Source organism: Silene latifolia, unplaced genomic scaffold (assembly GCF_048544455.1).
Source record: "Silene latifolia isolate original U9 population unplaced genomic scaffold, ASM4854445v1 scaffold_85, whole genome shotgun sequence".
NCBI classification, from domain to species: Eukaryota; Viridiplantae; Streptophyta; class Magnoliopsida; order Caryophyllales; family Caryophyllaceae; genus Silene; species Silene latifolia.
Genome location: NW_027413762.1, coordinates 287,833 through 307,246, shown reverse-complemented (window position 1 = coordinate 307,246; position 19,414 = coordinate 287,833). Strand labels below are relative to the sequence as shown.

At 39.7% G+C, this 19,414-nt stretch overlaps 3 protein-coding genes across 3 annotated transcripts; all 3 read left to right on the top strand.

Moving 5' to 3' along the window:
- LOC141640493 (uncharacterized) lies at positions 1 to 8,808 on the top strand. Its single transcript, XM_074449273.1, has 3 exons — positions 1 to 685; positions 854 to 1,175; positions 8,436 to 8,808. The coding sequence occupies exons 1-3, from the start codon at positions 1 to 3 to the stop codon at positions 8,806 to 8,808; spliced, it is 1,380 nt and encodes a 459-aa protein (XP_074305374.1).
- A 3,630-nt stretch (positions 8,809 to 12,438) lies between these two features.
- Positions 12,439 to 15,306, top strand: LOC141640492 (uncharacterized). Its single transcript, XM_074449272.1, has 6 exons — positions 12,439 to 13,342; positions 13,423 to 13,434; positions 13,577 to 13,765; positions 14,297 to 14,615; positions 14,809 to 14,881; positions 14,974 to 15,306. The coding sequence occupies exons 1-6, from the start codon at positions 12,439 to 12,441 to the stop codon at positions 15,304 to 15,306; spliced, it is 1,830 nt and encodes a 609-aa protein (XP_074305373.1).
- Positions 15,307 to 17,611: 2,305 nt separating this feature from the next.
- LOC141640491 (uncharacterized) lies at positions 17,612 to 18,447 on the top strand. The gene is made up of 2 exons (XM_074449271.1): positions 17,612 to 18,268; positions 18,313 to 18,447. The coding sequence occupies exons 1-2, from the start codon at positions 17,612 to 17,614 to the stop codon at positions 18,445 to 18,447; spliced, it is 792 nt and encodes a 263-aa protein (XP_074305372.1).
- The last annotated feature ends 967 nt before the right edge of the window (positions 18,448 to 19,414 follow it).

Below are 19,414 nucleotides of genomic sequence, written 5' to 3'. Positions count from 1 at the left end.
ATGCTTCATAGGCTTAAATTTCCAGCTCACTTTACTCAGTTGGTGATGCAATGTGTAAGATCTACCACTTTCACTCTATCCCTAAATGGGAGTAACTTTGGGTACTTTAAAGGACAAAGGGGTCTGAGGCAGGGGGACCCAATGTCCCCACTACTATTCACTATCTGTATAGAGTACCTAACCAGGCTGATTAAATTTGCCACTGATAGATGGCCATTTCAGTATCACCCCTTATGCAAGAACTTGAAGCTAACCCATCTCATGTTTGCAGATAATTTATTGCTTTTTTGTAAAGGAAAACCCCAGTCTATCTGGCTGCTCAGGAGAGCCTTCTCCTCATTCTCTAAGGCTTCAGGTCTAGCAATGAATAATGCTAAGTCTGAAATCTTCTTTAATGGAGTTGATGAAGATATTAAGGAAGGGATAAAAATGGTGACTGGTTTCAGGGAAGGTACAATGCCATTCAGATACTTGGGAGTGCCTATAAAGGCAGGAAGACTTACTAAGACTGAATGCAGTGCACTCACTGAAAAAATGGTAGCTAGGATACGAGGATTGGGAGCTAACAAGTTATCCTATGCTGGCAGGGTGACTCTTATTAATGCAGTTCTGAATACCCTTCAGAATTATTGGGCCCAAATGTTCATAATTCCCAAGAGCATTATAAACAGCATAATGGCAATCTGTAGGAACTACTTATGGGATGGCTCCTCTGAATACCATAGAGTTCCACTGGTAGCCTAGGATAAGGTTACTTTGCCTAAAAAGGAAGGTGGTTTGGGGATTAGAAGAGCTGATATTTGGAACATAGCCACTGTGGGCAAGCTGGTTGATTGGATTTATTGTAAAGCAGATAGACTATGGATCAAATGGGTTAGTGATGTATATATCAAGGATCATGACTGGCATTGCTATACTCCTCCTACTGATGCTACCTGGGTGTGGAAGAATATTTGCAAAGTAAAAGAAAAACTTAAGACTGGTTATGTTGATGGCAGCTGGACTGTGAGTCCTAAAGGGTATTCTATCAGGAGTGGATATGATTGGCTCTCCCCTGATCACATTCACCTTGACTGGCCTGCAATTGTATGGAGTAATTGGAATATTCCTAAGCATTCTATGACTACATGGCTTAGAATGCAAGAGGGCATGAATGTGAAGAGCAAACTAGCAAGGTTTGGATGCTGTGCTTGTAATACTCCGTATTTATGAGTCTTTGGGTACTCTATCGAGCAGGCCATACTCTGTCGAGTAAGGGTGAGTTGCGTTTTAAAATAGTTTCTGACCTGTAGGGTACTCTATCAAGTAGCCTTAGGTACTCGATAGAGTAGCCGGGTACTCTATCGAGTAGCCTTAGGTACTCGATAGAGTAGCCTGGTACTCTATCGAGTAGCCTTAGGTACTGATAGAGTAGCCGACACTCGATCGAGTATGTCGCTTACTCGATCGAGTAGCTCGGTTAGCGAGTGATAATTCGACGGGTTTTGTTAATAACACGGATTAATATATAAATCTTTCCGTCACTTTCATAATACACTTTTACAAACCTAATAACATTAAAAGGGAGATTCAAGTTACGTTCTTCGCATTCATCCGTGTTGTTGACAAATCCGGAGCTTGAGAGGCCTGGATTCCATCGTTCTTTATACCTTTGTGATCCTTGCGTCGAGGGTAAGATCTACATACCAATTTTATAGTATTTCGTCAAGTTTCGTTAAACCCTAATTTTGGGATTGGGGGTTTTGTGTTAGTTTTGTGATTATTAGTAATTATGTGATTATATGTTAGGAGGAGGATTCGTAGAAAAGGATTGGTGATACAATTTGTTGAGACCGTCGATTGTGTTCTTGCCCGGTAGGATTTCCTACTCAATATTAGTCCCATAATGGGATGATTGTTGATGTGTTGAGATTGATTGTTTGATATAGTAATTGTATTGTGATTGTGATTGTGATCGTTGTCTATGGTTCGCGAGGCGTGGCCTCGGGTGAGTGAGGTCACTTGCGAGAGTGGCTTCACGCCCTAGTTTTGCCTTGGGAACCCGCCACGATGGGATGTGCACATTAATGGACAGGGTTATCGCTCATTATGAGGAGCGGGGATTTGGTGGGTGCGGTTGCGGTCCCCCATCGCGGTAGTCCAAAGGACGATCGGTGATTGAGATTGTTGGAATTGGTGTGGTTGTGTGTGTGACGGTTAAGCTGTCTGTTTATCTTATTGTTGATATATATTGAGTTGTGTGATTAGTACTGACCCCGTTTAAATGTTTTAAAACTGTGGTGATCTATTCGGGGTGGTGAGCGATTATTGAGTAGGTATGATGTGATGCGTATGGGATAGCTGGGATGAGTCATCACGTGGCAGTTAAAAGTCTTCCGCTGTGTCAGACGATGTTTTATAGCTTTGATAGTTTTAGCAGTAGACCGTCTGAGGATCTTGTATTTCTTTTTATCAGTTTGGTATTGCTATGTAATCACTTTAAACTTTATTTACTTTTAAAGTTGTTTCGTTATTGTCTTATGAATATCATGCCTCGGGTAACCGAGATGGTGGCATCCTTATACCTGAGTGGTCCCGGTAAGGCACTTGGAGTATGGGGGTGTTACAAATGGTATTAGAGCGACGATCCTGAAACCTGTAACCAATGAATATAGGGAGTCAATTAAAATGAACCCGGGGTAAAGGTTGTAGGAGCTAATGCAAAGACTTGGGAGACGTCCTAAAGTCGCGAACTCGCCCTACAATTTTGAACCGGTCACCATGGGATATGAGTCGGAATCGCTATGTGTTTATCTTGTGAATTGTGTATCTATATAGTGATGTGTGGCATGAATCAGTGGATGTATGTATGTGGAGAATGGGGAATGTGTAGAAAAGATGGTGATGATGTGATTTCGTATGTTGTTGATTGAAAGCATGTTGCATGATAGTTGGTTTGCAATGTTGGTTGGAATTGTTAGAAAAGTGTATGAGAATGGTGAGTAATGTGTTGGAAATGGATGAATGGATTGGAAAAGATGGAGTAACAATTGCATGAGAATATGAATTTTGTGATTATGAATATGTTTAGGTGACGAAGTGTATTTGTAATGTTGTTGTATTAGTAACATGGAAATAGGATTTGTAATGTATGAGAATGTTTTGTGTTACGAAAAGTTATAAAATTTAAAGTATGCGGTTCGTACATGACTAATGAGTTAAATAATATAGGTGCATGATGGATGTTGTTGCTTGATTTTTGAAGATGGTAACATGAGATTAGCAATACTGGTTTTATGAGTACTGAGTCGTTTTGTCTACCTTGTTATTGTTAAGTCGCTTGGGAAGTAAAAAAATCAATAGTTGTGTTTTTCGTTTATAAAGAGGCTGTCTTTAAACTGTTATAACTTGAGATGCATAAATGATTTTGATGTGATTCCGATTGGAGGTGATAGCTTGTCCTTTTACGATTCTAACGATAGGTCACACGCCCAAAACAACCAAGTAATGAGTGAGTTATGACTGTTTTACGAAAACTGGACAGTGCTGAGAATTGGGGTACTCGATCGAGTATTCTTGGTACTCGATCGAGTATGGGGGAACTCGATCGAGTACGTTAGTTACTCGATCGAGTAGCCCTGGTGATTAGTTTTACGTGCTTCTGATCTTCACCTACTCGATCGAGTAAGTCCCTTACTCGATCGAGTGGCCGGTACTCGATCTAGTGACCCCTGTTTTGGGTCATATGCTTACCCTTTGACTTCGTTGCATATTATGTTTAATTCAAAGGTGTTATTTTGCTTCTTTATGCATTGTTTTATATGTATGTTGGTCTTGATACGTAAGTTACCCAATCTTATGGTGTAGTGAGTGGCACCTGTAGTGAGTAGGAGTTCGGTTGGAGGACATGAGTTATATGTGTTGTGATAGATAGTGGAAAAAGAAAAGGAAGATTGGTATGGTTTATAGAGACATAGAGCATGTTTTGTGAGATGAGATGAGTGATATGTTTGTATGTTGAGTAATGTAAAAAGTAAGTGAATATGGACAAGGGATGATGTGAGTCTAAGGAACGTGAGAATGAAAGGATTGAGAGTAAGGATGTGGATAGTGGCAACTTGAGATGTGTAAAGAATTATGGAGGGAGATGGTTAGGAGTCGAGTGAGTCAAGAATATAAGTAGTGAAAGTTCGTTTTAAAAAGGGGTTGAGAATAGTGGTATATAGTGAACTTTATGGAGACATGTTGCGAGGTGGATTTGTAGACAGTGAGTGAGTTTGGAAGATTTGGATTATTAAGAGGTGAAACTACGTGTGATTTCTTTGGGCATTTAACGGTATGAAATAAATTTTGATTTCTAGAGATGTACGAAGGAGATGCAATTGTTTGAACAAAGGAACGTTGATTTTATGGATAGATTAGTGGCAAGTGTGAGTGATAGCATAATAAAAGAAGATCCATGGTAAGAAAGAATGAGATGATATCGATATAAATAATGGGATGTGAGTCTTGGAGCAATGAGAAAGCAACCGGAACACTAAAGAGTTAAGAAGAAGTAATAAGGAGTTTTATGGTAAATTGATTTTGTCGAGAGTAAAAGAAAAGAATGAGGGGAGTAAAACTAGGAAAACTGTTGACCGGAGTTATGTGATATAAAAGTAAGGAATCGTCAAGATGTATGATACTATCACGGGGATTTGATTTAACGGTTACATAGGAGTCTCGGGACAACATGATTATTCATGGGTTTTGAGGAATTAAGGGAATAAGAAGTTGGTAGAATATCTGCACGATATGAGATTTTTGGTGGAAAGTTAGATGACGATACAATTAATATAGTATTGAGAATAACGTTGAGGTAATTTCGTTGATGGGTTTGATGTTCTTTATTTGGGGATGTTAACCAAAGATAGGAGAAAAACCGTGTTGTTTTGATATGAGTGTAAGAGATTGGATATACGAAAGGTGGTGGTATTGTGGTGTTGTCACTAGTGGTTAAGGGTGATGATAGATAAGAAAGACAGCAGTCCTAGAGAGGTTGATTTTACAAAGGCCGGATTGATATGTATGGTTGTAAGGGAGTATAAGATGTGGTTATATGAGGCGAGCGCTAGTGGTTGAATATTAGTGGTATGGCATGAGGTGATGGTTATGCGAATGGGAAAATATGTTATGAGGGGCATATGAGTTAAGCTCGGGCGACAGGTAACCTTTATCGAGTGGTAACTTACGTGATCGGGATTGACTAGTTGGATGTGATTATGGGTCTATGATGTGTATAAATGTTTGTGTGAGGTTCTGACCTCACGAGAAGCGGTATGGTGTGATAGTTATAAAGATGTTATATGAATGTTTGTGATATATGTAGGGTACGACAATCTGATGGAATGAGGCTAAAAAGATAATAACGTGATTGATCTGGCATGGATAGTTAAAATTGTATGTGTATGGATGATACTTGTTTATTCCGTGAAATGGTAAGGATGATGTTCATGAGATTATTATCTGTTTAATTCATATAACATGTTGGATTATGATTTAGTAAAGTGGATTTGAGTAAGTTTTTCTTGTCCGAAGTTATGTTGAGTCGGTGTTTATGGGAATTGTGTAAGTTGTGATGACTATCGATGTGGTTGTGGTGCCTCGGGTGGTGATCCGGGCACGGTACCTAGTGTTGTGATGCGGGTATTTTCGCATTGCGGTGTAGCTGTTGGTGGTGGTATTATGATGTCGTCACCGGTTGTGGTGGAGTAGGCGGGATGATTATGATTCGAGTTTCGAAAGTACATACCAGTTACACATAAATTGTTGTTTTGTTTAATGTTGCTTCCTGTGAGTTTCAGTTTGTACGGATAGACAGTTGTTTTGTTTATTGATGTTTCTTACCAGTTAAGTTTTGGAATGAGGGTAGAGTATGATATGAAAGAGAGTTGTACATGTTTTCGTTGTTGTCATGGTATAATGACATTCTGTTGATGGGTCACGATTGTGCGAAGTTGTTACGATAATTTTGATCTTGTTTTAAGTTGAGGCATCGTAGTCATAGTCATGATCCGATATATGCAGGTGGTTCATAATCCTTTGTTGAGACAGTGAGCGTAGGGTGTTGAGTAATTAGTGTCGTGTGAAGTTATGTATGAGTCTTGCATAATGAAAGAAATGAACTTGAGGATCTAGTGTGAGTGTACGTAACAAGTGTGGATCGTGAGTTATGCTTTTGACGATAAGAGTTTTATGTATTTTATATAGAGAGGTGTGTCATGTTGCGGTAATAGGGAACAAGTAAAGTTTTGGTTTAAGTTAAGGATTTTGTGGTATAGGTTAGGTGGTGTGACGAGTGAAGTGAAGTATGAGAGTTGTTTAAGTAAGAGAGCCTTGGATATGTGCATGGCGAGTGTTTAGGTTCTAGGTGGTTATCTTTGACATGCGGTGGTGATGAGGATAATGAAAAGATATATCTAGGATTTAGTATTAGTGAGTTACGAGGACGTAACATTTATCTTAAGAGGAGTAGGATGCGATAAAAGAGATTTTGATGGTTGTACATATGGTAGTATATTTGGAAGTAGAGTGTTGGTGTAGCATAAGGTATGGATTTGTATATGTTGTGGTTGATAGTGTTAAAAGGTCATGGACGTGCTTGTAGTAGTTCAATATTAGGAATGCGAGAATACTTCGATAGTGTTGACAGTTGGATGATGAGGTTATGAGTGTGAGTAAGCTTCGAGGACGAAGTTCCTTTTAAGGGTGGTAGAATGTAACATTCCGTTTGATGTTTATGTAGTTGGTTATGTATGGAGTTAGTGTCGGGAGAGTTTATGATGTAGTTGATACGACATCGTGAGCGAGGTGTGGAGGTAGGAATAGTTGGTAGAGTTGGTGTTAAGAGTTAATGGTTTCATGTTCTGTAAGTTGGGGTTTTGTTTTGAGTTCTTAGTAGCTTTGTTGCGTCTTGACCGAGTTAGTATGTTTGTTTTTATGTATGGGTTGAACTTCAGGGACGAAGTTCTTTTTAAGGAGGGAAGACTGTAATACTCCGTATTTATGAGTCTTTGGGTACTCTATCGAGCAGGCCTTACTCTGTCGAGTAAGGGTGAGTTGCGTTTTAAAATAGTTTCTGACCTGTAGGGTACTCTATCAAGTAGCCTTAGGTACTCGATAGAGTAGCCGGGTACTCTATCGAGTAGCCTTAGGTACTCGATAGAGTAGTTCAGTACTCTATCGAGTAGCCTTAGGTACTCGATAGAGTAGCCGACACTCGATCGAGTATGTCAGTTACTCGATCGAGTAGCTCGGTTAGCGAGTGATAATTCGACGGGTTTTGTTAATAACACGGATTAATATATAAATCTTTCCGTCACTTTCATAATACACTTTTACAAACCTAATAACATTAAAAGGGAGATTCAAGTTACGTTCTTCGCATTCATCCGTGTTGTTGACAAATCCCGGAGCTTGAGAGGTCGGATTCCATCGTTCTTTATACCTTTGTGATCCTTGCGTCGAGGGTAAGATCTACATACCAATTTTATAGTATTTCGTCAAGTTTCGTTAAACCCTAATTTTGGGATTGGGGGTTTTGTGTTAGTTTTGTGATTATTAGTAATTATGTGATTATATGTTAGGAGGAGGATTCGTAGAAAAGGATTGGTGATACAGCTGTTGAGACCGTCTGATTGTGTTGCTGTTCCAGGTAGGATTTCCTACTCAGTATTAGTCCCATAATGGGATGATTGTTGATGTGTTGAGATTGATTGTTTGATATAGTAATTGTATTGTGATTGTGATTGTGATCGTTGTCTATGGTTCGCGAGGCGTGGCCTCGGCTGAGTGAGGTCACTTGCGGGAGTGGCTTCACGCCCTAGTTTCGCCTTCTGTGGAACCCGCCACAGAAGGGATGTGCACATTAATGGACAGGGTTATCGCTCATTATGAGGAGCGGGGATTTGGTGGGTGCGGCTGCGGTCCCCCACTGGCGGTGGTCCAAAGTGGACGATCGGTGATTGAGATTGTTGGAATTGGTGTGGTTGTGTGTGTGACGGTTAAGCTGTCTGTTTATCTTATTGTTGATATATATTGAGTTGTGTGATTAGTACTGACCCCGTTTAAATGTTTTAAAAACTATAGTGATCCATTCGGAGGTGGTGAGCAGTTATTGAGCAGGTATGATGTGATGCGTATGGGATAGCTGGGATGAGTCATCACGTGGAAGTTAAAAGTCTTCCGCTGTGTCAGACGATGTTTTATAGCTTTGATAGTTTTAGCAGTAGACCGTCTGAGGATCTTGTATTTCTTTTTATCAGTTTGGTATTGCTATGTAATCACTTTAAACTTTATTTACTTTTAAAGTTGTTTCGTTATTGTCTTATGAATATCATGCCTCGGGTAACCGAGATGGTGGCATCCTTATACCTGAGTGGTCCTGGTAAGGCACTTGGAGTATGGGGGTGTTACAGTGCTGATGATCTATGCCTGCTCTGTCAGTTGCAGACTGAAACAGTGGAGCATATGTTTACTACCTGTGTGTATGCTGTCAAAGTTCAATCCTGTTTAGTACAATGGTATGGTGGCAGTTTCCCTACGGTGAATGATCTGATAGCAGCTCAGAGAGATAGTATTCAGTGGAAGGTGAAGGTAGCTATGTTCAATGCGTTTACGTATTCTATATGGTATCAAAGGAATAATGCTAGAGTTAATGATTGTCTGATGAGGCCTGAGTTTGTTGCAGCACGTATAGAGGAAGATGTAAGGAGGAGAATTAAGCTGAAGTGCGGAAATGTAGCTGATCAACTAGTTTGTGGTTGGTTGCAGTCTATGGGAGTGAATTGAATTGTTTGTAATGGGATTCGATCCCTGCACCTCTTGTAACTATTTCTTTAGTTTTTGATATATAATATACTCACATTACACCAAAAAAAAAGAATGATGTATCTATTCGAATTAACAAGAAGTGTAAAGAAAGTCGCAGGAGAGTCTTAAATTGGCTTCTTGTCTAGTATGTGGTGGTATGTAGTTGATTAGAATTGGTGTGACCAATTCGACAATTTGTTGTATAGGTTGAGAAACTTTGTATGTGGGCTTTATATTATTAATGAAATTCTTACTTTATACCAAAAAAAAAAAAAAAAATTCAAATTCGCTATTTTCGCAAAATTTTCAACATTTTCAATTGACAGAAACAAATAGCGAAATTCGCTATTTTCAAATCTCAAACAAACGGCATTAAAAACCGTCACACCTTCAAGCGGGAAAGTGAAATTCAAATCAACTACTCCTTACAAATTTCAAATCACGGGAAGATGAAATCAAAACCATCGTCCCCCAAACACACATAAAATAGCAGAATACACATCTGCCCTTTTCTACAAACTTTCAACAAACGACAATAAAAACCGTCACCTCTCTTCGAGATTTGAAATCACTGCCATCCACAGGAGCAGGCGCGCAAGCCCATCTCTTTTCGGCACCACAAATATCCAATATAAACACCGAGATTCCCCAGCAGGATATCAGATACCTCTCCACGGATTTCACTAACTCAACGACTTTTCGGAATAAGCCCGTCCAACACGGCTATTTCCCAAAGTCAATCACCACCTTCGACATGGCTGGCGAGCCTGAAAACGCACCACGTACTCACGTACAATGTGGTTGGCGAGCCTCACAACGCACCTACAATGTGGCTGGCGAGCCTCACAACGAACCTTCGACATGGCTGGCGAGCCTCAAAATGCATCACTTACTCATGTACAACATGGCTGGCGAGCCTCACAACGCACATTCAACATGGCTCGCGAGCATCAAAATGCGCCACCTTCAACATGGCTGGCAAGCCTCACAATGTACCCTCAACGCGGCTGGCGAGCCCTATTATATCCGCAACACGGCTGGTGAGCATTTGCTCGCAAACAAGAAACAATCCAAGGAAATATCTCGAAGATGCCTCAGGTATGACACCTTTCTATGGCTGGCAAACCTTCGTACGTAGTCTAAAGGACTTTAAATGACCCACACGGACCGTCGATAGACTCTAAACTGTTCCCGATGACAGGTCCTTGTCTCGTACCCCCGAGTCGCCTCAGCGTCACCCTTCCCGACGGCAAATCCTTGGCGCGAAACCTTTCGAACCGCGTTGACGTCGCTTCGGTCTCCAGCTTGTAATCTTCGATTGACCTGGGGGCTATACTTTGCCTTTCGCCCTGTCCAAACCTCAGTCAAAGTAGGGGCTTTGTAGATACCCAGTCTCTGTCGAGTCTTCGACTAACACCCGATGATTATCGGACTACAACATGCTTAGGAATCGCAGCGTTTAATCGACAGTTTTGTACAATTATACGTCAGAAAACTCAAAACTATTTCGAAAACAAACCATTTCAAAACTTTTCAAAAGTACCTGGAGTGTTTAATGCATGACGACGGGGTCACAATGACACTAAATAGAGTTAAAACCGACACCAGACCAAAAACAGACTTAAAATTCAATTCCGACTCCAACAACGAGTCAAACCGAGTCAAACACATAAAATAAACTTCTCAAAACTTCCATGTTAAGTATTCCCGGAATGCTTGAATGGTCAAGCACAAATCATGTCATCCAAAACCTAGGATAGAACAAATCATGATTTCAATTGCGTGATAGTGGCAAGACAGCTCAAAGACCCGTGAAATGGCTCGCGCCTCTTCGAGTAGCCCATGCAGCCACCTCGCTTAAAACACACACAACCACCCATTTTTATATAAATACCCCTCAAATGCCACCATTTGAAGGTACGCGAGTGTCCGCCCCTCATTTCTCCCTTAAAATTCTTGACTCGACTTCTTAAGTCACAAACCGACACGTATTTTCGACATACCGATCGAAAATACAAGCCATACACATTGTTTGGTACCGTCATCGTGCATTAAATCATGTGACCGATCATCTCGACCAACTATACCATCACTAAACACTCTTTACATTACTAAAACGGTTTTCAACCGAGTTTTCCGACCAAACAAGTTGATACACTTTTTTCGATTTCTGGTCTCTAGCCTAGCATGTAAGTATGGGGGTGTAAAAATCCTCTTCTTTCATGTTTTTCATCTGTTTTATGACTATAACATGCTAAAACATGCATAACATGATTCAAATATAGGTTAGATGAGCCAAAACCGGATTTTGGCCGGAGATAGGGGCTACTTGCGTAGCAGGAGGGCTCGCGCCTTAATACCCTCTCAGGCCTTAATCCAGCCGTGTTTGCTCTCATCTTTCCTTTTTTTATTTCATTTTCTTATTTGTAATCGGTTTTTACCATTTCAAATATTTCAAATCATTCTCATGATAAACTTTTAACTATGAAACATTTTCACCCTTGGTTCCTCATACCATGACGGTTTAATCCGTGTTCCGGTGATAATATTTGGTTAATTACATTTTAAAAGAAACCTTTTATTTCATTTATGTACATTTCAAAGACAAACATATTAGTCATAAATATAAAATCATCCTTGGTTCTACATGCCATGTCGATTTTTTAACCCGAGTACGATGATAAACATTAACTAATTACAAACAAATGAACTTAAAACAATTAGTTCATAATCATTATAAAAACTATTGATGTCAAGTGCAAAACCAAACCCGACATCGAATATTGTCAATACAATGATGGTTATTCAAGTCGTGTTCCTCGTATTAACATAAAAGCGGTCTAAACGACCTTTTCAAACCAAGACGGGTTCAAACACCTCTTTACAAACCATTTTACAAACAATTTCAAACAGGCAGAAGACATCCTTTTGGATCGTCTGCTGTCCCGCGCCTAAACATGCCAACTATTTTCCAATTTTCAAACCAGGACAGGCCTGTTTGCATCGCCTGTCGGCTCGTGCCTCAATAGGCTACCTGATGCAGACCCTGCTTCCCTTCCAGCACTTGTCTAGGATGATCCTGACTTCGGTTAACCCAAATACAGGACGGATTAGATGACAAATCTGCCCCTTTACATTGCATTCATGCATTTACCCATTTTTATCAATTTTTGCATTAAACCAACCAAGATCAATCAGTAGAGGCCGCTACCGCGGGCGGGATTGGGTGTCCGATTAAAAGCTTCTCAATACATACCTTCACCTCTTACTCAGAAACTTTGGATAGTGGACGATCTTATCGAGGGCGAACGAGAGTATTTCTAGAGATAAGATGCTAAAGAGGGACGACTCCTTATCTTTATTACCTATGTCAAACACCGCTTTTTGCCTTGGTTGACCTAGGTATAAGGTGGTTTTCAACGGGTTCCAAGCATCACACAAATGCTTGGTGGTGACTCCGAACATTTCTTTCATCATTTCGAGACCCTTGCCGAGACAAAACCGACCGATCTAAAATGGTCTGGTCGAAAGCATTTTTTTACGCCGCCGAGAATCGCTTTTAAAAGACCGCTGCATGTCGCACAGATCGGCTGGTCGTGCAGGTGGCCCATGTCCATAGAGTCATTATGTTCTTTGGAGGATGTTCAAGCTACTGGAGCCTTATTTACCTGGTCTAACAAACAGGAGCCCACTGAGAGGGTTTATAGTAGACTTGATAGGGCTATAGGTAATCAAGAGTGGTTGGAGAACTTTGGGGATTATGTTGCTCACTTTCACCCTGAAGGATTATTTGATCATTGCCCATGTACCATGACGGATAGAAGAGCTGAGATAAGAGGAAGAAAAAGCTTTAAGTATTTTAATATGTGGGGCACTGCTGAAACATTTAAGGGGACTGTTGAGAGTGAGTGGAGGAAACCTTACTCTGGCACTAAAATGTTTAGAGTAGTGAAGAAGCTTAAGGCACTGAAACCAGTACTTAAATGCCTTAACAAAACTTGCTTTTCCGATATTGAGAATAACACAAATATAGCTAGTACTATGTTCGAGCAAATTCAGCAACAATTAATTGATAATCCAGGAAATATAGAATTGATGCAGCAGGAGATGGACTTAGCCAACAATCTCAAGGAAATTATAGTAGCAATGGATAACTTTTTAACACAGAAAGCAAAGTTGCAGTGGTCTTTAGAAGGAGATTTGAATACCTCATATTTTCACCATGTTATTAAGAAAATATTGATGTTGAACAAGGTATTTCAAATAGAGGATAAAGATGAGGTATTATGTACTGAAGGAGATGCTATTCAATTTGCTTTTTTGGATTACTATCAGGAGTTTCTGGGTACACATAAGGATACTATTGATGTGAATCAGAATATAGTCAGAAGAGGGCTATGCTGTATTGAGGAACATTGGAGAATTTTGACTAAAACTGTTTCACCTGAGGAAGTTAAGGGAAGCATATTTAGCATTCCCAAAGGGAAATCACCAGGGCCAGATGGATACTCTAGTTAGTTCTATAGAGATGCCTAGGATGTCATAGGAGATGAAATTTGTGTTGCAGTGATTAATTTCTTTGATACTGGTCAGCTACTGGCTCAGGTGAATTCCACTGTGATTACACTGATTCCCAAAATGGAAAGACCAACTAGTGTGATACATTTCAGGCCCATATCATGTTGTAATGTTTTATATAAGTCAATTTCTAAAATCATGTGCAATAGATTGGCATTGGTGTTACCAGATATTATCAGTAGGAATCAGGGGGCCTTTGTTAAAGGAAGGAGTATTATAGAGAACATTCTTATTTGTCAAGATCTGATCAGGTATTATGGTAGAGGGATGGCTTCACCTAGATGCATGTTCAAACTGGATTTACAAAAAGCTTATGATTCAATAGAATGGCATTTTGTGGACCAAATGTTGAATGCACGTACTTGATTTCCCTGAGAAGTTTAGGCAGATGATAATGACTTGTGTTTCCTCTACATCCTATTCTCTCTGTCTAAATGGGGCTTAGTTTGTTTACTTTAAAGGGAGGAGGGGTCTGAGACAAGGTGATCCCATTTCTCCCCTTGTCTTTTGTCTTTGCATGAAATATCTTACCAGAGTAATAGACTTTGCCATAAACAACTGGTTCTCTAGTTATCATCCTTTATGTAAAAGTTTTAAACTAACTCATTTACTATTTGCTGATGACCTCCTAATGTTCTATAAGGGTGATGCCAGATCAATCATGTTGATGCTAAGGGCCATATCTACATTCTCTGCTACCTCTGGTTTACAAGTCAATGCAGCTAAATCAGAGGTAGTGTTCAGTGGGGTGATTGATACTTTGAAGCAGGATATCACCTAGATTTCAGGTTTCCAGGAAGGGGTGCTCCCCTTTAAGTACTTGGGGATCCTAATTCAAGTAGGCAGGCTTACAAGGCAAGACTGAAACATCTTGATTGAAATATTTTAGCTAAAGTGAGGGGAATTGGTACAAGGAAACTAAGCTATGCTGGTAGACTTGTGCTCATCAAGTCAGTTTTTAACACACTACAAAACTATTGGGCCTCTATATTTTTGATCCCAAAAGGGGTTGTCAGGAGAATTGAGGCTATATGTAGGAACTACATTTGGAATGGGGATACTAAATATCACAAGAGTCCCCTTGTGGCCTGGGACAAAGTTTGTTGCAGTAAGAAGGAAGGAGGGTTAGATATTAAGGAAGCTGGGGTGTGGAATATAGCTAATGTTGGCAAGCTAGTTAACTGGATTTATACTAAGGCAGATAGATTGTGGGTGGTTTGGATTGATCATGTCTACTTAAAAGGTGAAGATTGGCTTACTTATTAACCTCTTCCTGATTCCAATTGGAATTGGAGGAAGATATGCAAAGTCAGGGATACACTGGCTGGTGGTTATCAGGGTAGTCAGCGGATAGCTAGTACTAGAGGATATACAATTGACTCTGGATATCACTGGATGCAGGGATCACACCCCCCTGTTCAGTGGTATAAGGCTATATGAGATAACTGGAATGTTCCAAAACATTCTTTTATTGGTTGGTTAATTCAGCATGAGGCATTGCATACTAGGGGAATACTGTTCTAATGGGGTTTGTGTGCGACTACTAGCTGTGTTTTATGTGAACAGGGAGAGGAATCACATGACCATTTGTTTAAAGATTATCTATATAGTGCCCATAGTTTAGCAGAGATTGAGCAGTGGCTGCAACTGAGCTTGGATGGAAGTGGTAGCAGTTCAAAGTTGCAGAGAAAGGTGTGCAGAGTGGCTAAACTTGCTTGCTGGTATACTATTTGGCATGAGAGAAATTCCTGTCGAATTAAACTGAAGCTTAGGAGGCATGTGCAGATTATTAAAGAGTTGAGGATGATGATGCATTCCAGGATTTTGCAGAAAATGGAGAAGCATGTCTTGCATCGAGATAAAGATTGGCTAATTAGACTAGATATTCAAGTCTTATAAGTTTGTCTTATCTTAAATCTAATGAAAGTTATGGAAGATCTCAAAGTGTACTCAAAACTGTATAATTTGTTGATATATTAATCAAAGCTCACATTTTACCAAAAAAAAAAGAGTATATATGAATTATGACGTCTCTTAGCTCAAATTGGTAGAGCATTGTGTTATGACACAAGGTGTGGGTTCGACTCTTGCATAGACGACAAAAATAAAGATCCAAATAAATGATTAATTCAAACTTTTGTCGTTTGAATATTTAGTACGTCCTTATAGACAATTTAGTTAGTTTCAAAAGCAAAGCCGATTCATACATGGATTTTGTTTCATTATGTCAAGTGAGTTACCAAATATTATGCAGTTTGACCGTCTTAACTTGTCTTAACTCGTCTTACTTGAGTGTTGATGATGAAACAAGTCCAAATAAACCAACCAACGATCTTAAATAAAATTTTACCTTATACGTAGGACAATAGGAGTAACACAAAAGTAACATAGGAGTAAAACAAGACTAACATAGGAATAACACAAGAGTAATACAAGGACTATAGGAGTAGCATAGGAGTAACTGTTGTCAAATTTTATATTTATTCATCACAAGTGTACGAGGTTGTCGTGTGTATGTGAGGGTCGAACCCAAAGGACGGTTATTATGGTTTTAGGATTGTTTGTCTAGACACTAGTTTAGTTCAATCTAAGGTGATGAGTTGGTTTTAAGACTAACTAAAGAGATTAAGGTTAAAGAAATTAAAAGTCAAGTGATTACAAGAAAGAAAGATTGGATTAAAAAGAATGGTTAGAGATAGAGAGAGAAAAAGCTAAGAAATTCCAAAAAAGAAACCCTAGATTTCAACAATGACTGCTGCGAAATCCCCATCGAAAACAACACTAAAAAATTCATCAAAAACTCAAAAAAATTCAGAAACTGTTTGTAACAATAAATTCGATCTTCTTTCTCATGCTAGTAATGAAGAATTTCCAGCTCTAACCAAATCTACCCAAGGACCTACAAGTGCGGATGTTCTTAAGGAGAAAGCCGTTCATGAAGTTGTCGGAATTCCTGCTTTGAATCTCGAGGTCTTGGTGGAAGATGAAACAGAGGAGGCAGAGGATACCAACAATGTCACGTCTTTGCCAGTCATTGAGGAGGAACCTTCTGGTTTACTTCAATTTACTGCTGAGGAAGTGAAGGTGGAGCTTGAATACTGGAAGAACTCTGTCTATTGCTTTATCCTAGGAGCTAACCCTCCCTGGGACATTGTTGAAGGCTACACCAGGAGACTATGGATTAATCATCAGGTAGATAAGCTTTCCTTTTTACCTAATGGTGTGTTCATGGTACGCTTTCTCTCAAAGGCTGCTAAAGATGCTGTCTTAAGGCAAGGTCACTTCCTTTTTGACAATAAGCCCCTCATAGTTAAGTCTTGGACCCCTGATGTGGAACTTGTTAAGCATGAAGTTAAATCTGTTCCTGTATGGGTCAAGTTACGTAAACTCCCTCTGAAATTCTGGGGTAAAGGTCTTGCTCGTATCTCAGGACTAATTGGGAAGTTTATCAAGTGTGATTTGGCTACAGAGGATAAAACTAGGATTTGGTATGCTAGGGTTATGATTGAATTAATGATTGGTGACCCTCTACCTGACAAAGTTCAGTTTTTAGATGAACATGGTGATCTCGTTATTATTGATGTTAAGTTTGAATGGAAGCCTGTGGTGTGTGCTGGTTGTAAAGGTATTGGGCATACTACTGCTGAGTGTAGGAGAACTAAGAAGACACAGGTTGTGGTGCCTAATACCAAGAAACCTGCTGCAAAAGTATGGAAACCTAAGACCAAATCTACTGGGAATGTTCAGAAAGATAAACCAGTCAAGACTCCAGTCCATTCTCCCCCTGCTGTAGTTATAGCAGCAACTATCCCTGTTGAAACACAACGTCAAATCCCCGTGGTTTGGCAATCCTCTGGGACTTATTCTATGGGGCCTGCTCCTGCTCTTGCTAAGGCTACTGCAATAGGGAGACTCAGTAGACAAGATATCAGTGAAGGAGGGTATACTGTACATAGATTTGGGCAACATACCTTTCTAGAAACCTTGAATACTCCTACACCCAAGGTAGGCATTGGGATAAGTGGTAGTGTTCCTCACCTTGTGGTGAGGAATGCATAACCTTGGGTTTTGGAATGTTAGGGGCCTGAATAATCCTACCAAACAAAAACATGTTAAGTGGTTCATGCATATGAATAAGGTAGGTCTGTTTGGGCTCCTTGAGATAAAGGTTAAGGCCTTGTCTCTAAATATTATAAATAGCTTAATGGTTGATGGTTGGAGTATAGCTACTAATAATAGTTGGCACAAAGGAGGTAGAGTTTGGATACTATGGAATCCAACTATTTTTATTCTTGATTTCTATGAATTTTCTGCTCAATGCATCAACATGAAAGTTACCGAAGTTGCTTCTACTACTCAATTTTTTATCTCTATGGTTTATGCTTTTAATGACCTTGTTGATAGAAGAAGTTTATGGAATCAGCTTATCAACTTTGCATCTATCATTAATGGGCCTTGGATGGCAGCTGGAGATTTTAATTATGTGCTATCTCACACTGAGAGGCTTGGTGGTACTAGTACTGATCCAGAGATTGATGAGTTTCAGAGTTGTTTGGATGCTTGTTGTCTAGTTGATAGTCCTGCCCAAGGGGCCTATTACACATGGAATAATAAACAGGATGCAAGCACCAGAGTTTTCAGTAGGCTAGACAGAGTACTTATTAACAGTGAGTGGAGTCAGAAGATGCCTTCCATGTATGCCCATTTTCTTCCTGAAGGAACTTTTGACCATACTCCTTGCATTATTAAGAGCTCTGATCAGTCTGATAATTTCAAGAGGCCTTTTAAATATTACAATATGTGGGGTAAGGATAAAAGCTTTATTCCAAATTTAATTGGCTGGTGGACTATACATGTCAGGGTACTAAGATGTTTCAAGTGGTTAGGAAATTAAAAAGTTTAAAGGTCCATCTAAGACAATTTAACAAAGATCACTTTGCTGATATTGAAAATGCTGCTGCTTTGGCTTTAAGGAATCTTGAGGCCATTCAGACCAAGCTCATTGATGATCCTAGTAATCAGCAGATGTTGACCATGTAGAATCAAGCTGCTGAGGAGTACAAGAAATTACAAGCTGACTGTAACTTGTTTCTCTGTCAAAAAGCCAAATTAGCATGGTGTAAAGATGGAGATTATAACTCAAAAGTATTTCCATGGAGTCATAAGGAGCCGTATTCTTAGGAATCAGGTCATGTGTGTGAAAGATTCTAAGGGACAGGAACATTCTGCTCCCCAGGCTGTTAAAGAAGCATTCTTAAAATATTACAAGGAGCTCTTGGGGACTGCTGTCCACACTGACAAAGTTAACTTTCAGATCATCAAGAGAGGAAGGGTGTGTGATGCTAGTCTTCAGGATATTCTTGTACTCCCTGTGACTGATCAGGAGATCAAAGCAGCCATTTTTTCAATCCCTGATCATAAAGCACCTGGACTTGATGGTTATTCAAGTGCTTTCTTTAAGGATTTCTGGACAGTTATTGGTGATGAAGTTTGTGCTGCTGTTCAAGATGTTTTTAATTCTTGTAAACTTCTCAAACAGTTGAATGCTACTACTGTTACTCTGATACCTAAATGCAAGATGCCCACTTATGTTCATCAATTCAGACCCATTGCCTGCTGCAATGTTCTCTACGAGTGTATATCCAAAATTTTGTGCAATAGACTGGCTCTTGTTTTGCCTGAGTTGATTAGAAAGAATCAGGGAGGGTTTATAAAAGGGAGAAGTATACTAGAAAACATAATGGTGTGTCAAGATCTGGTGAGATTGTACAACAGACAGTCTTGCTCTGCTCGTTGTATGTTTAAAATGGATCTGATGAAAGCCTATGACTTAGTTAGTTGGGAATTTTTAGCTGAGATCCTTGATGCTTTTAATTTCCCAGCTTCTTTTAGAAGGCTTATCATGGAATGTGTGAGTAGTGCTACATATACTCTCAGTCTTAATGGGGATAACTTTGGTTTCTTTCCTGGGAAGAGAGGTCTGAGGCAAGGTGACCCTATGTCCCCA

What these genes read in the sequence shown, in the direction of transcription:
- LOC141640492 (XM_074449272.1), top strand. Translation starts at nt 12,439, where the DNA reads ATGTCCATAGAGTCATTATGTTCTTTGGAGGATGTTCAAGCTACTGGA. An exon ending in TATACTAAGGCAGATAGATT is followed by an intron (nt 14,616 to 14,808) that starts GTGGGTGGTTTG and finishes CACTGGATGCAG; the next exon opens with GGATCACACCCCCCTGTTCA. An exon ending in TCCAAAACATTCTTTTATTG is followed by an intron (nt 14,882 to 14,973) that starts GTTGGTTAATTC and finishes TTATGTGAACAG; the next exon opens with GGAGAGGAATCACATGACCA.
- LOC141640493 (XM_074449273.1), top strand. Translation starts at nt 1, where the DNA reads ATGCTTCATAGGCTTAAATTTCCAGCTCACTTTACTCAGTTGGTGATG. An exon ending in AAACAGCATAATGGCAATCT is followed by an intron (nt 686 to 853) that starts GTAGGAACTACT and finishes ATTGTAAAGCAG; the next exon opens with ATAGACTATGGATCAAATGG. An exon ending in GTGAAGAGCAAACTAGCAAG is followed by an intron (nt 1,176 to 8,435) that starts GTTTGGATGCTG and finishes GGGGTGTTACAG; the next exon opens with TGCTGATGATCTATGCCTGC.
- LOC141640491 (XM_074449271.1), top strand. Translation starts at nt 17,612, where the DNA reads ATGGTTGATGGTTGGAGTATAGCTACTAATAATAGTTGGCACAAAGGA. An exon ending in GGTGGACTATACATGTCAGG is followed by an intron (nt 18,269 to 18,312) that starts GTACTAAGATGT and finishes AAAAGTTTAAAG; the next exon opens with GTCCATCTAAGACAATTTAA.